This window comes from Chenopodium quinoa, unplaced genomic scaffold (assembly GCF_001683475.1).
Source record: "Chenopodium quinoa cultivar QQ74 unplaced genomic scaffold, ASM168347v1, whole genome shotgun sequence".
Lineage (NCBI taxonomy): Eukaryota > Viridiplantae > Streptophyta > Magnoliopsida > Caryophyllales > Amaranthaceae > Chenopodium > Chenopodium quinoa.
In genome coordinates, this window is record NW_018742461.1 from 2,921,666 (window position 1) to 2,938,404 (window position 16,739).

At 41.7% G+C, this 16,739-nt stretch overlaps 2 protein-coding genes across 3 annotated transcripts; one reads left to right on the forward strand and one right to left on the reverse strand.

Annotated features, from left to right (window-relative positions):
- The first annotated feature begins 3,177 nt into the window (after positions 1 to 3,177).
- On the forward strand, positions 3,178 to 4,862 carry LOC110718738 (U-box domain-containing protein 26-like). Its single transcript, XM_021897632.1, has one exon. It carries the CDS (start codon positions 3,282 to 3,284, stop codon positions 4,560 to 4,562), a length of 1,281 nt encoding a protein of 426 aa, XP_021753324.1. The 5' UTR covers positions 3,178 to 3,281; the 3' UTR covers positions 4,563 to 4,862.
- Positions 4,729 to 8,459, reverse strand: LOC110718737 (ankyrin-3-like). Of its 2 annotated transcripts, none has more exons than XM_021897631.1 (5): positions 7,885 to 8,459; positions 7,199 to 7,668; positions 6,480 to 7,047; positions 5,806 to 6,293; positions 4,729 to 5,627 (listed from the first exon to the last, which is right to left on the reverse strand). In XM_021897631.1, the coding sequence occupies exons 1-5, from the start codon at positions 8,426 to 8,428 to the stop codon at positions 5,592 to 5,594; spliced, it is 2,106 nt and encodes a 701-aa protein (XP_021753323.1). In that variant the 5' UTR covers positions 8,429 to 8,459; the 3' UTR covers positions 4,729 to 5,591. The 2 variants fall into 2 exon arrangements, with proteins under 2 accessions (XP_021753323.1, XP_021753322.1); XM_021897630.1 differs by having other exon boundaries at positions 4,729 to 5,630.
- Between the last annotated feature and the right edge of the window lie 8,280 nt (positions 8,460 to 16,739).

Sequence of the window (16,739 nt, forward strand, 5' to 3'; positions counted from 1 at the left end):
ATGACTAGTTTTTACTACCATCACATTGTTGTTGTTTGTTGTGTTGGATTGCCACTTACCTTTCGTTATTCGAGTTTGGGCCCGATTCTTGTGGAGTCGGGGTGAAATGGCCATATTCACAGTAAAGCAGTTTTACGATGAATCAGGTTTATACGTGAAATAAGTGTTGTGGCTCAAAGATATTTATGTCTGTTAAAAAAGAAGCAGATAACATGGTGTAAAATGTATGGAGTAATGTGATTATATTTTTGTTTTGACAACCAATTTTATTATAAAAATTAGGTTTATGTTATATTTTGACCAAATAAATTACTTTGTAATGGAGTATAGACATATAATATAGGTAGGTGAGTTTTTAAGGTTTTTATAAGTGTAATTTGGGACATTCTAACAAGACTAAAGGTCTAAAGGCTAATCCCATACGTTGATACATGTAAAATTGTTAGATGTAAACATGTAATGGACACGACACAAAGTTTTTGATATGAAATGGATCTTCCAACTTCAATTCAGGAAAAAGGAAAAACAAAAACAGCACTATAACAACAATAATTGGAAATAGTATTGCGTTATCTTCTTCCAAAATGATGGTGCAATAAAATTATTATTGGGAAACACACCTAAAAATGCCAAGGCAATCTTTCTATCAACAGGCAACCACCAATCAATAAGTGCATATTATTATTATTATTATTTTTTTTTTTTGAGAAAGTGCATATGAAGTTGGACTATGGTCTTTTCTCACTTAAATTATTACACGAGCTATCTACTCAATACTTACTTTTTTTTTACTACCTAGCTACATCAATGGTTTTGTGCTTTTTGCCTATTTCTTTTATAATTTATTTTTGGATTAAGTAATAAGAATGATATAATTTTTAATCTTATTTCAATTATAGGATTTTGATTTATTATACGGATTAAACACTACTTGTAAATAGGGGAGAAAGAGGTAAGAGATTTCCCACATTCAAGCACTCTCGGTAAATTTAAGTCATAAATCTTTAGAATTTAAAGTAAGAGTCATACCAAGTAAACAACTAAAAGTATGATATTGTATGGGGAAGATAAGTGAACAGTGAGATCTTGGTGAGAGTGAGGGATAACTCAAGTGGTTAGAGCTTCTCTCTCGGTTCCAAGAGATCTTAGGATCGATTCTCATCACTTTGCCCTTGTGGCTCTCTAAACATCAAAAAAAAAAAAAAAAAGATGTGAGATCTTGGTATACGATTATGTTATTGCGTAGCTCTTATTAGTTATTATGAATACAGGAACACATATACTTTTTTTTTTTTTTTAAATGATCATATGTTCCACTAATTAATCATGTATACTTGTACGATATACACTTCTATTACGCATTATAATGATCTAAACAAAAAGTGATATTTACTAAGGTTTTGGACCTTATAAGTTATAATTAACCCTAATGCTTTAAATTGGCTCTTTTGACTTCTGTATATATCTTCACGTAGCTAGATTACTATTGAAGATCTGCATTATTTTTATATAAATATAGAAATTTGCATGGTTTCTTGTTCCTCAAAACCCCAACTTAACGTAAAGGTGAGAAAAGCTCTATAATTAGTTGTTGCTTTTCCCTACCAAAAGAATACGCTTCTGCTCATTTCATGATACATAGTAGGGAAAAGTTATTTCAATAAATAAAGTATTAAAAAAGGGCACAGTATTATAGCTTAAATATCAAGTTTATTATTATGAGTCTTATGACTAGCAATAATTTATGTCTTTGACTAAATTATGTCTACATGAATTACATCATCTCCATATCTTTATTTCATACCCCACCCCCTCAAAAAATGAACTAAAAGCTCTATTGACTATTTGACTAGGTAATTCAATTCATGTTAGACAATGTTATCAACAAATTCAATTTAATTCCAATGTTCTTCATTCAATGCAATCGGAAAAAAAGAAAATTAAATCAAGTATCTTGAAAAAATTCAAACCTTTATTTATTTATTTTTATTTTTTTTACCATTCAGTCATAAATTAGCTTGAAATTGAAAGCATTTGAAGTTTTTTTTTTTTTTTCCTAGAAAAATAAAGTCCTAGAGGTACAAAGATCTACAATTGGGAAAGCAAAAACCAATTTGTTGATCCTCATGAAAAATGGTTAGTTTGTTAACTTTAATAGTTACAGGTGGCCAAATATCTATATGAAATTTGTTACACGTAATTTTTAAGATGTAATTAAATTGGATTTTCCACTACTTAATACTTTTTTCATTCAAATTTATTTGGTAGATATTATTTAGAAGTACAACCACAAATTCTAAAGGCATAATACTCCATATAAATTTTTCTTGTTTAATAAAAAGAAATACTCCGTATTATAACAAAAATATCATCCAACTAGATTGACCATCATTTAAGAGTTTGAAATTAAGGAAATTTGAAATTGGTTCAAGATGTCTTATTGTTAATTCAATCATAAAAGATAAATTACGTCATATTAAATTTGACAAAATACAGTGAACTAAACAATTAAACCAAATTTGTAAACGCTAATTAAACCAAATTTGTAAATGTTAATTAATTCATTTTATAAATTTTTTAATGACTATCAATCTATCACCAATCCAACTACGAAAAATATGAATTGGACATCACCTAGCACGATCAAGACATCCATCACCAAACACTCACCAATTTACTTTTATCGACCTTTTCCAACATAAAACTATAAAACAAAATTTACCACAAGTTCAGTTTCTTATCATAGTTACTACCATCACCATCCATCGGGAAAGTGATAGTAGTAGAAAATAGAAATGCACAAAAATCATAAACCCCAAAATTTGCTCTCACACCAAAAATTGATGCCAATCAAATCAGTCAAACAAAACACCCAACGTTAAATCCAAAGATTAAATCTTTTCCTCACATTACAAAATCCACTACCAACGCCATTTTTTTCGTAGGCCCCATTTCTAGTCCTCTCCTTTGACCAAACCCATTAATTTTTTATTTTCATTCTAAAAAAAAAAACATTTTTTTTTTTTATATTTTATATTTTTAAAAATTAAAAAAATAAAATAAAAATCCCCAATCACATTCTCCAACACCACAACAATGGCATTGGCTATCCCTTCTTTACCACCCCTCAGTAAATGTCACACGTGTGGGGGTCCCCAACAGTCAGAATATAAACCCCCTTTCCTTTCTTCCACTTCGTTTCATTTTTACCCAACTCATTTTCCTCTTTTCTTCTCCATTTTCATTCCACTAAATTTTCCATTTCCAATTCCTTTTCCCTCATGAGAGAGAAAAGAATTCCGGCCATGATTCCTCTTGAGCCGTTAGACGCGGCCGGAATCCAAATCCCTTACCATTTCCGATGCCCCATTTCTCTCGAATTAATGCAAGACCCTGTTACCGTCTGTACCGGTCAAACCTACGACCGCTCAAGCATCGAAGCCTGGGTTGCCACCGGTAATACCACGTGTCCGGTCACCCGTGTCCCACTTTCCGACTTCTCTTTAATTCCAAATCACACCCTTCGTCGTCTTATCCAAGAATGGTGCGTTTCGAATCGCTCATTTGGCGTCGAGCGAATTCCGACTCCTAAACAACCGGCTGACCCGTCGCTAATCCGGTCTTTGTTAAACCAAGCTTCTTCCGGGTCAAACCCGGTTCACAATCGGGTTACCGCTTTGCGTCGGCTTAGAGGATTCGCTCGTGACTCGGAGAAGAATCGGTCGTTAATTGCTGCTCTTAACGCGAAAGATGTGCTAGTTTCTGTTTTGTTTAACTCGGATGAATCATCGGATTCGTCCGAGTTAAAGCACGAGTCGTTAGCTCTCCTCGCTATTTTCCCTCCATCGGATATTGTTTGCACTTCGATTGCTTCCGACCCTGACCGAGTCGGGTACTTGGTAAGCTTGCTGTTTCACCCGTCGTCAATCGACGTCCGAGTCAACTCGGCCGCGTTGATCGAGTCGGTAATTGCCGGAACTAAGTCAACAGATCTCAGATCATTTATTTGCACCTCTGATGAAATTTATGTTGGGGTAATCTCGATTCTTACAAACCCAATTCCTTCCCCACGCGCCCTAAAAATTGGTGTCAAAACGCTCTTCGCGCTGTGTTTAAGTAAGCAGCACCGCCATAAAGCAGTGTCTGCTGGCGCGGTGAACGCGCTCATCACGCGCCTCACAGAGCTCGATAAATGCGACTGTGAGCGCGCGCTTGCCACCGTGGAACTCCTCTGTAGGATCCCACAGGGGTGTGCCGCGTTTGGGGCACACGCGCTTACGGTCCCGCTATTGGTGAAAACTATACTTAAGATATCTGATAGGGCGACGGAGTACGCTGCTGGCGCGTTGTTGGCACTCGCTTCCACGTCAGAGAGGTTGCAAAGGGAGGCGGTCAACGCTGGAGTTTTGACTCAGCTTTTGTTGTTGGTGCAAAGCGATTGTACTGAACGCGCTAAAAGAAAGGCTCAAATGTTGTTGAAATTACTTCGTGATTCTTGGCCAGAGGATAGTATGGGAAATTACTCGGATGATTTTAATTGCAGCGACGTCGTTCCGTTTTGAAATTGAGATTTTTTTTTTTGAGGGAGGATTTTTATTTATTGGATTATTATTTTTGATTAGGTGTATTTTTAAATTATTGGATTGATGGTGGATAGAAAAAAAAAATTGGGAGAGAATTGGGTAGATTTTAGATGGATGTAGGGGATGGTACAGATGTGGTTATTAGTTTTTTTTTTTTGGTGTATGTAATTTTATTTTTTCACGTCTTAGAAAAAAAAATTGTATCTATATTGTATTTTTGCTTATTAAAAGTGTCCCAGGTAACCTTAATCAAAAGAATTTGAAAGAATTATCTACAAAGTACAGTATATCCGTGTTCTTATTGATTTTGTGTGTGTGTTTTTTTTTTTTGCAAGTTTATGAATTATTTCAAGTTTTAACGAGTGGATGTCCACAACTTTGGATAGAGCTATAAAGGAGGCAAATTGATCGTTAGGTTTGAGTCAATTCAGGCTGGGGCCCTTTTTGGTGTTGATTGCTAAATTGCTTTGTTTGGAAAAATAGAGCAATTTTTCTCAATTTTGGTCAAATTCAGGTCACCAACTTTGGGTATGTTGTTCGAATACCCAAATCTAATACGGAGTAGTGATGAATTGATGACAAGCAAAATTGATGAATTACTTACTAGCAAAATTCAATTAAAAATGGGGAATATGTTTTGGGTTGCCCAAAATTAACGTGCTTATGCTTATCTTCTAGAGTAAAAAACTGGGCCCAATATTTCCAAAAGCCCAAATTCATTTTTTTTTTGAGGAAAAGCCCAATTTCATTTTATACTCTGTATTGTTAATTTTTGAATTTGGTCAAATATAACAAGTAAAAAATATCATTGATCTAAAACAAAATGCTTAAATACATTGGACATCATTCTTAGTTTCTTACAACTTTGTTGAGAAAATGAATTGAAGTCTAACAAGTAAATAAAATTACACTGGTACAGAGTACGCATCTAGAGCCGCACATTTTAAAGATATCAAGACATGAGAATATTCCGAAACACGGATTGTTAGGAGCACAGGATAGCCGTCTTCACTCTTCACTATCCTTGCGAGGGAGCTTGCCAGGCTGCTGCATAAGTTATATCGTGATAAGTGCATCAATATTTGTAATTGAGCTAGCTGATTTACTACTGATAATTGTATTACAAGAGTAATTTTAGTAGACAAAAGTTCTGTATAGTAAAATCTGTTATGTACTACATGGCATATCAACGTAATTAAGTAATCAAGCATCAGCTACTTACCTGATCAGAAGTTTTATAGGATTCTGCAAGAAGCTCTATGAGGCCCTCATTCTCATTGTTTATAAGTGCTAATTCCGGCCTTTCTTCTGTTTCGAAACATCTTAATTTTAACAGTTCTGCTGCAATAGAGTTTCCAGTCTTTAAGGCATAGTGCAAAGGCGTATTGCCATCACAATCTTGTACTGTTCTTTGGGCGTCTACTTCTGGATATTTAAACAGTTGGTCACTAAAAAATTTGAAAAGACCCGCATCACTTAAAGCAGACTCAGGAAACTCTTTATGAAAGCGCAAGAGATGTAGAAAGGTTCTGCCACTTGGATCGCAGAGTTGTGCTGATTGAGGACAGTGTTCCAGTATAAACTGAGCAGCCTTGATCCTACCAGACTCTGCAGCCCTTAATAGAGGTGTGAGACCCTTGTTGTCGCGCATATATACTGTAGAAATGCTCTCCGGGATCAGATTTTCCGTGAAATTCACCATATCCTGAACTGCAGACAAACACATCAAATCAAATAACAAGCAATACAAAGTAGGGTGACAAAATTTCCAACGCATATTTTAGTGCTGTCAAGGCAATATTTGCTTAGCCAATAAATTTGGTCTTGGAAGCATTGAATTTTCCCTTAGAAATAGATAAAAAAAGAAACTAGCTAAAGTAAGAGTCTGAGACTGACTTGAGCATTTGCTACACCTAGCAAACGTATGAAGAGGGGTCTCTCCGGCATCATTAACATATGAACCTCCCTCAGGATCTTGACAGATCAATAATATAGCAGCATACATATTGTTGGTACACAATGCTTCATGTATAGGCATATTACCCTTGGAATTTTTAATCTTCCAAGGAGGAATATAAACACTCTGACTGTTCTCTTTTATAGCATTTTGATGATACTTTGGTAGGTTTTCCAATAATTTTACCGAAGCAGGGCTATGCCACTTTGCTGCTAGATGAAATGGTGTATCCCCATTGTTGTCAGTTTTATAGATGAGAGTTGGGATGCGGGTTAAAGCTTCCTCAACAAATGCTGATGTATCGTCTTTCCCTGGTCTGAGAGCTATATGAACTATATTGCTTCCATCGGGTGTTTGAGTGAGGAAATAGGACTTATCCTCAATGTTGTTGAACAGCGTCACATCCCCCTGCATTGCAGCTATGTATAGCTCTCTGTCCATAAATTTTTTCGCAAGGATTATTTCTTTTAAATGCTTCTGGTTTAAAATTGACATCTCTTCTATGTCCTGCGTATACAAAATCAGATTAGATCAGAACTGACCAGACCAGACCATAAAGGAAAAAAATCAGACTAGAACAAGATCACACCAATCTAAAATCAGGAGATTTTTGATTGCTTATATGTCTAAAACAGATTTTTTTAAAAGAGAGACATACACTTGGTTGTGATGCAAGTAATTCGAAAATTGAGCAACCATCATTGTTGGTGATTGTTAGTTCCGCCCTTTCTTCAGATTGAAGACATCTTTGCATCAAGAGTTTTGCAGCCAACAAGTTGCCAGTTATAATAGCGAAATGCAAGGGTGTATTTCCATCTTCATCTTGAGCAGTTCTCAGGCTATCGATTGCAGGAAAGGTTTCAAAGAAATTTTCACACAGATAAGATGGGTCCTCAGAGCCATCAACAAGCTCAAGATGCTTAATGTTGAGGTAATGTAGAAAATTTCTTCCCTTGAAATCGCGAATTTCCATTGATTGAGGGAAGGCTTGAAGTATATATAGAGCAACTCGAATTCGGCCAGACTGAGCTGCTCTCATAATTGGGGTGAAACCATCCACATCCTTTGTATAGGCAGGAGAAGTACGCCACATCAGCCTACAGACGAATATATCTAGTTTATCTTCAACTGCACCATGTTTGTGGAATTTATGTTAGTAACATATTTTTTTAAGTAGTCAAATTAAGTTTGTCTAACAAGATCTCACACAATGACAGTAATTACCTGTCAGAACTTTGAACTTTGGCTCAGAAAAGTCTTATGTAACACTTAATATTGGATGCAGGGAAACGGTTTTTGAAAAAATGAGTATATTTAGTGTTAAAATTGTAACAAGGAATTTACCAGTATATGTAGCATATCTTGCATATATATGTAGTGGTGTTTCTCCAGCATCATTTGTCATTTCAGAGAGGGCAGGACATATTTTGGACAACACTTCAGCAACATTATGATTGCTAACACGCACTGCTTTATGCATAGCAGTATCGCCTTTGGAATTTTTGGTTACCCATGGTGGCAGGAGACTAACAACACCCTCCAATTTTATTTCCTTAAGTTTGCGACAGCACTCATCAAAACAACGAACCATGTCTACAGCTGCAGGGTTCTTGAGCCGAGCAGCAATATGGATAACGGTATCGCCATTGAAGTCTCTTGAGAGAACAAGAGTGGGAAAATGCTTGAGAGTTTCCTTGATAAATGCAGAATGACCATTTTGGGTGGCTAGATGAAGGATGGTGCTTCCATTTGGTGTTCGAGACACAAAGTAGCCTTTATTATACTTAATTTCGGTACCATCTACATCGTTTGTTCCAGTTGTATCCTTTCTATCGAAGATTGTCACATCTCCTGTCCCTGCAGCTGCTTCATACAACTCCTTATCCATCCATTTGTCAGTAAAGGAGTTAAATATAGTTCCCTCCTGCATTTGAAAACAAAGTTTCCGATCAATTATAAGTTAAATGATGAAAATTTTGTTTTATGAGTGACAAAATTAATCAATTTTTAAACAGAACAACAATAGCAAAAGAATTTTTCATGTACTAATTGATTGAGGGATTTTGTTCCCACCAATCGGAATGCGCCACGTGGGCCAATCAGGTCCTGCCAAGTGTCCCCCAGTTGGACCTCTCACGGCTTGCCACGTGGCACGCGCTTATTCGTCCACCTTGGACCTATTATGCCATGACATATGGCATGCTCCATGCCTACTGGAGAATCCGACCACCTTGGCCCAATTTCCGAGGGAAGCCCAATCGGCCCAAGGTTAACCTAAACCTAGATTGGCACGTTTCCCGAGGCTATAAATACCTCTCTTAATCCTCATTAAGAGGGGGGGAGAACAGGAAAACAGAGATTACTCACATTAAACACTCTCACCTAGAGAGACCCAATCACTTTAATTTCCGCATTAATTACTCCTTAATCAAGTACTAACTTGACCGTCAGAGGCGGAGCTCCCACCACAAGGAGTCTCCGTTTGTTTTGCAGGTACAGGCGTCCAGCTCCAGTCTCGGAATTGTAACTCTCCCGCAGGACATCAGAAAACCCCGAAACATTTTGGCGCCGTCTGTGGGGAGAGTACTTCTTAGATGGCATCCACGTTTGTACCGACTCCTGAAGAGAGGCGTCCCCTAGACGACCCTCAAGTTCAGTCGGACCACGACTCTGAGAATGAATTTGAAGTTGAAACTCACACAGCTTCAGACGGGACCCTAAGGGACCGACGAACCCGTCCTACCGAAAGGAGGGAGCGGGAACACTTTCAAGCAGAGCCAGCAGGCGCACCGCCTGGTCGGCAGCAGCCGACTGATGGATCTGCTCCCATTACAAGAAACGACCTCATGGCCTTCATGAAGGACTTCAAGGGAGAAATTCAAGAATTAATCACTAAGAAGTCGCCTGCTCGGGACAAAGAGCAGTCGGCTAAAAAGCTTTCCCCTCACGGAAGAGGAAGCCAGTTCAGGGGCGAGAGGCGACCCCTCATCCTAAATCTAAGAAGTGGGAGCCATCTGCCCTTAATCTCACAAAATACCATTTTCCTACTCCAGGAAATAGGAAACTTGTTCGTCATGTTCAGGCGGACGGGTCGAAGAAAACATACACAGACGCTCGGCTACTGCTAGAGCAGAAGAAGAGTGACCGACTGTCAGAGTCGGCCTCTACTTCAAATTTCCAAGATAGTCTGCGAAATACCTCGATGAGGCATACTCAGTCGTACCATGAGAGTCAGACAGGCGGCACCTCCCGTCAGTCCGGCTTTCATAGCGACCAGGCGGTACCACACATACCGTTTGTACCGCAACAACAGTATTTCTTGCAGCCACCTCCGTTTGGTGGACCTGCAGCAAAAAATGTCCAACCTATGGACTGGCAGCTACGGTTGCTTAGACTTGGTGAACAGCCGTCGGCCTTCTCCAAGGAAATTACTGAGGCCGCTCAGCCGGCCAAGGTAAAAAATGTATTAGTAGGCGCCTATGATGGCACTACTAATCCAGAAGACCATCTGATGGCGTTCACCAACCTGATGTACCTTCAAGGGTTGGATGATCCCACTTGGTGCAAGTGTTTCCCAGCGACTCTCAAAGGAATCGCACAACAATGGTTCGGCAACCTGCCGACTGGTTGTGTAAATAATTTCAAGACGCTTGCTTACTTGTTCACCTCCAATTTCGCCATGAACATCCCTGCAAAGAAGACGACCCTTGACTTAGGGACAATTCAGCAGGGAGAGAAGGAGGGACTTCGTTCTTACATCAGGCGGTTTAACCTGATGAGAATACAGATTCAGGGGTTACCAGATGAAGTAGCCTATACTGACTTTTTCAGAGGTCTCAAAGACGGGTCGACCTTCAAATTCGATTTGGTTCGAAAGAGGGTGACGACTCTTCAAGAGGCCTTGATTGAAGCAGAAGCCTATATACAGGCGACGGATCTTTGCAGTACAAAACAGTCGGACTGGAAAAGGTCTGACAAAAGAGAGGGACGACAGAAGCAGTCGTCCAACAAAGACGAGAAAAGAAAAGAGGTCTGGGTGGCTGACTCCTCTAAACAACCGTCCCAGAAGAAGAAAAAAGAATTCAAACCATACTCCCCAAAGTATGCGTTTAACAAGGACAGCCAAGCTATCCTAAAGGAAATCAAGGGACGGATCTCAATTGAGAAGCCGGTCCCCATGAAAGGTTCAGCAAGCAACAGGAACCAAGAAAAATTCTGTGATTATCATGAAGATGTTGGTCATCACACCAAAGAATGCATCAGTCTCATGCGGTATCTGGACCGCCTGGCCGAGCAAGGTGATCTTGACTCTTATGTCAAGAAATCCACGGGGAACACTTCCTCGAAAAAGCAGTCTGCCAAAAAGAATCAACAGGCCGACAGTTCTGATACGGATGATGCAGTCGTCTACACCATTCTTCTCAGGAGGCGGCCCCACTATTAGGGGCAACAAAGACAATATCAGGCGGTTGGATATAAATTCCGTTCACCAAGAACGGCCCTCCAAATATTCCTTTCCTGAGATTGTCATCACCGAAGAGGATCTAGGAGGGGTAAGAGGGCCGCATGACGACCCTATCGTCATTGAATGTAAAGTAGCCAACCAAAGAGTTGGCCGGATTCTCATAGATACCGGAAGCTCCTCAGATCTCATCAGTAGCAAATGTCTGTCAAAGCTCAAATATCAGACTGATTGCATACACCCGGTATCCCACCCTCTAGTAGGGTTTGGAGGGGGAGTCGTCCACCCAGTGGGACGAGTAGATTTGCCCATCCGCCTGGGTGAGAAAGGGGAAGGACGACACATGGTAGTCCGGTTCCTGGTAGTAGACGAGCTCTCGGCCTACAACATGATTCTGGGACGACCAACCCTGAATAATTCCAAGGCTGTTATAATCCCATCTCTTATGCTGCTCAAGTTTGAGAGGGATAATGGAACAGTCGGTTCCCTAAAGGGAGATCAGAAGATGGCCCGAGAGTGCTATCTCTCGGATGTCAAGCCCACTGTTACGGCCGCTGGGTCAAGTGGTGGAAAAACAGACCTTGACAATGTCAAGGAGAGTGCGCCTGTTCAAAAAGCAGGCGGTAAGAAGAGAAAGGCATCCCAGCCGGAGGTTGCAAGAAAAGACAAGAAATAGCAATCATTGGCAGAGGAGCGGTCGGATGAATTCCGCCCTCAGCCGGCTGGTGAGCATACGGACCTGATCTTAGATGACTTCCGTCCTGACCGAACTGTCAAAGTTGGGACGGCTGCTCTAAGAGACTTGGGTGACGACTTTCAAAAACTATTGAAAGAATACCAGGACATCTTCGCATTCGAAGTCCATGAAATGCCAGGCATAAGTCCTGATCTGGCGATACATAAACTGGCCTTGGATCCGAAAAAGAAGCCGGTACGGCAGAAAAAGAGGAACCATGGCGAAGAAAGAAGTCAGGCGGCAGCCGCCGAAGTCAAAAAACTACTTGATGCAGGGTTCATTCGACAATGTTACTTCCCAGACTGGGTTGCTAATGTGGTGCTTGTTAAAAAGCCGAATGGCACCTGGCGAATGTGTGTAGACTACACAGACTTAAACAAAGCATGCCCCAAAGACAGTTACCCTCTACCTAAAATTGATAACCTGGTCGACTCAACAGCCGGCCATACTTTGATGAGCTTTATGGACGCCTACTCTGGCTTCCATCAAATTCCTTTATGGAAGAAAGATCAGGAGAAGACGGCCTTCGTCACTGATCAGGGGTTATACTGTTACACGGTCATGCCGTTTGGTCTGAAAAATGCCCCGCCCACCTTCCAGCGAATGATAAACACTGTGTTCTTTGATCAAATTGGGAGAAACGTCGAGGCATACATTGATGATATGATTGTCAAGACTAAACTACAGAAAGATCATCTGTCGGACCTCCGAGAAACTTTCGCCACACTCAGGCGGCACCATGTCATGCTCAATCCCAAGAAATGTGTCTTTGGAGTTGAGTCTGGGAAATTTCTCGGATTCCTTATCAATCAGAGAGGAATAGAGGCGAACCCTGAGAAGGTACAGGCGGTCATCAACATGCAGTCGCCTCGTACCGTCCGAGAGGTTCAGAAGTTAACAGGTTGTCTGGCGGCCTTGGGAAGGTTTCTAAGCCGATCAGGCGATAAATGCCTATACTTTTTCCAGGCAATTAAGAAAAAGGCAAGGTTTGAATGGGGGCCAGATGCTGAGGCGGCCTTCCAGAAATTGAAAGTTCACTTGCATTCCTTGCCGAGGCTGGTTAGCCCTTTGCCCAAAGAAGTACTCTACATGTACCTGCCGTCTCTGATCATGCACTAAGCGCTGTACTTCTTGCTGAAAGAGACGGCTGTCAACTCCCGGTCTACTTTGTCAGTCATGTATTGAAGAATGCGGAGTTGAGGTATCCCTTAGTAGAGAAATTTGGTCTTGCACTCTTCATGGCTGTTAAGAAATTAAAGCCATACTTTTTGGCACATGCAGTCGTCGTGTATACAGACCAACCTATCAAGCGGCCCCTGACCGTCATGGAGTCGTCAGGCCGAATGATCAAATGGGCCATAAAAATACAAAGCCTCGAAGTTACCTTCGAGCCTAGAAAAGCAGTGAAGGGTCAAGCCTTTGCTGACTTTATTGTTGAGATGACTCGTCCACCTGACTCTCAAACTCCGGACCAAGTCTGGAAGGTTTATGTGGATGGGAGCTCCACTTCAAATGGTTGTGGAGCAGGCGTCATATGTCAGTCGCCAGAAGGCGACAGGTACGAGTATGCTCTACGCTTCAGTTTTCAGGCCTCAAACAATGAGGCAGAATATGAAGCTTTACTAGCCGGTATCCGCATGTGCAAGGCGGCAGGGGCAAGGAAAATAGACGCCTGTTCCGATTCACAACTGATAGTGAGTCAGTACAATGGCGAATATGAAGCAACCCATCCGGCCATGATTAAGTATTTACAGGCGGTCCGACAAGCAGTCGGCTCCCTTGAGGATTTCCATCTGACCCAAGTTCCCAGGTCAGAAAACAACCAGGCGGATGCACTTTCAAAATTAGCCTCGTCCGCCTCCTGTGATACTCCTCGAACTGTTTTTTGGGAGGTAATGGAGAGGAGAAGCATTGAAGAAGACCCTATTGGAATCTAAGACAGAAGCTCAACCTGGATGGATTCAATCAGGGCCTATCTGACAAACGGTACTCTGCCGGATGATCATCATCAGGCGGCAGTACTGAAAAAACGAGCAACCAGTTTTGAAATGATAAAAGGAGAACTTCACAAAAAGGGGTACCTTCAACCCTTCTTAAAATGTGTTACTCCAGAAAAGGGGCGAGAGATACTAGACGATCTACACTCTGGTTACTGTGCTTCCCATATAGGCGGTAGGACGCTTGCTCAACGGGCAAGGCGTCAGGGTTACTTCTGGCCTACCTTGGAAGCAGATGCGATGGAGATGGTGAAAAAATGTGACAAGTGTCAAAGGTTTGGCAAACTAATTCACCGTCCGGCTACTGACCTCACTACCATTCAAAGCCCACTTCCGTTTGCTAAGTGGGGCATGGATATTCTGGGTCCATATACGCCTGCTACAGGCGGAAGGAGATACATACTTGTTGCCGTCGACTACTTCACTAAATGGGTAGAGGCGGAGGCTGTAAAGGGAATCAAGACGAAGGATGTAATTTCATTCATCTGGAAGAATGTCATCACTCGGTTCGGGGTTCCCATGTCTATGGTTTTTGATAATGGTCCCCAATTTGAGACGCCTGTTCTCAAAAGCTGGTTGGGTGACCAAGGAATTGCACACTATTTTGCAGCTGTCGGCCGACCACAAGCAAACGACCAGGTAGAAGCTTTTAATAAAATCATCTCAGACGGTCTCAAGAAAAAGATTGAACGAGCAGGCGGCCTATGGGCGGATGAACTACCACATGTTCTCTGGGCCATTAGGACGACTGAAAAAGGGGCGACTGGAGAAACTCCATTCCTCCTAACTTATGGTGCGGAAGCTGTTCTTCCAATAGAACACTACGAGCCGACTCTTCGAGTAATGCTATACGAAGAAGAGGCAAACTGGGAAGCCATGCGCCTGGCATTAGACTCACTCCCTGAAAAGAGGGGCAATGCTGTCTTGCGCCATGAGATTTACCGCCTGAGAATGACTAGATCGTTCAACAAAAAAGTACACAGGCGTCCACTCAAAGTGGGGGACTTTGTACTTAGAAAAATGGAAGCAGTCGGAAGGGCTAATGAGTCTGGCAAACTAACTCCCAATTGGGAAGGACCCTACCGAATCTATGCAGAAGTCAGGGACGGTACCTACCGTCTGGAAACACCAGACGGCCAACCGTTGCCCCGAACTTGGAATGTAGATAATCTTAAGAAATATTTCTTTTGAATGATGTAAAGTCAAGGGCTACTTAATAAAAGTTTGCATACTTGATATTCAATTTTGTACTTAAGAGGGGCACGCCTACTAATAAACAGTCGGCTACTCTCCATAGTTTTTACATAAGAGGGGCATGCCGACTGATAAACAGTCGGCTACTCTCCATGATTAAATTCATACTCTCCATTGAGTATTTTATTACACCTTCAGAGGGGCATGCCGCCTGTACCTCTACAGCCGGCTACTCTCCATTCAGTGAATCACTATCACCAGAGGGGCATGCCGTCTGGACATACAGTCGGCTACTCTCCATAGAAGATTGCCGACTGGCTCCAAACCAGACGGCCACTCTCTTATACTTAGCTAAAAATGATCAGGGCTAGGCCGACTCTGTGCCTAAACAGGCGGCTACCCTCCTCTAACTTAGCACCTACGTTCACCAAGAACTAACCAAGGCAACAAGCCGAATGATCAGTCCAGGCGCCTAGCCAACTGATCCAATCTTTAAATTCAATTCGACCTGTCCCAACACTATAGCAGGCGTCCGGCGGCATCCCTCCGGATGAAATTCGTCGCAGAGAGCAGCTCCCTTTTGGGTGGAACATTTCTCTATAAACTAATTACACGGCACCTATACGACTGTCCCCAAGGGCAACCACGTAGCCGTTTCTGAGACAAGGATAACTCTATCACTAACCAAACCAGTGGTAGCAGTTGACATCTGAGTCGGATGACTCCCTGCATTACTTGGGATAAATTCAGGGGGTACCTCTTGAGTTAATAGCCAACAAACATTGGCGAATCAAGGGGATCAGCCGGCCTCCACCGCCTGATTCCTCTACTACTCAAGCAAGAGTGACGGCGACTGATTAAACACCAACGTTAACTCATAGTCACTCCCTCAAACTTGGTATGGAGCCTAAAAGGTTTGAGTAGGCCGCCTGTTTTTTGGCAAACAGGGGCACTCAACCCACTACTCCTACTGGGTTACCGCTACTTGGGTTAATAGCCAACAAACATTGGCGAATCAAGGGGATCAGTCGGCCTACGCCGCCTGGTACCTCTACTACTCAAGTTACAGAGTGATGGAGACTAACTCCCATGTTAACTCAGTCACTCTCAAACTTAGTACGGAACCAAAAAGGTATGAGTCGTCTGCCTGTTTTTTGGTAAACAGAGGTACTCGACCACTATTCTTACTAGGTTATCTATAATCAAAACAGCCGTCTGTAACCAAACAGGCGAACCTACATCCCTTAACGAAATAACCTAAGTACCAAACTTAGTATATTGAACAGTCGGCCTAGACGGCCTAGAGTCTATAGCCTGAAAACATAACAAGTAGGGAACCATGTTCCTATTTGGTTAATTTTGCAAATGACAAGACCGATTGAATAAATGGCCGACTGATCGTCTAGCCTGGAAAAAGACAACTAGTCGTCCAGGGGCATAGGCGGCGTGACTAACTATCCGTACTTGTGCAATTATCGGCCATGAAAAAACAGTCGGTATAGTCTACAAGCGGATATCTGAATATTCAATACTTGAGTAAATTTGAAATACTTAAGTAAATTTGAAGAAAATATATATTCATTAAAAGAAGGCCGGTCATTAAAGACCGGCAAAATATTCAAAGCCCCGGCCCCCTGGCCGGGTAAATAAAAACAAACGGCACGCAGGCCGTGAAAAGAATACATAAAGCTTAAGAAGGGGGCAGATCTTCAATATTAGCAGCTACCGCCTGGTCAGCACTTTTCTTGCTGGACTCGGCTTCAGCTGCATTCTTCTTTGAGGCATTACCCCCAAGCGGCACCAGCGCCAC

Excerpts from the sequence above, each read along its gene's own strand:
- LOC110718738 (XM_021897632.1), top strand. The coding sequence starts at position 3,282 with ATGAGAGAGAAAAGAATTCCGGCCATGATTCCTCTTGAGCCGTTAGAC.
- LOC110718737 (XM_021897630.1), bottom strand. The coding sequence starts at position 8,428 with ATGGATAAGGAGTTGTATGAAGCAGCTGCAGGGACAGGAGATGTGACA. Across the intron at positions 7,669-7,884 it reads AAGATATGCTACATATACTG|TTGAAGATAAACTAGATATA; the intron begins GTAAATTCCTTG and ends AACATGGTGCAG. Across the intron at positions 6,294-6,479 it reads TAGGTGTAGCAAATGCTCAA|TTCAGGATATGGTGAATTTC; the intron begins GTCAGTCTCAGA and ends GTTTGTCTGCAG.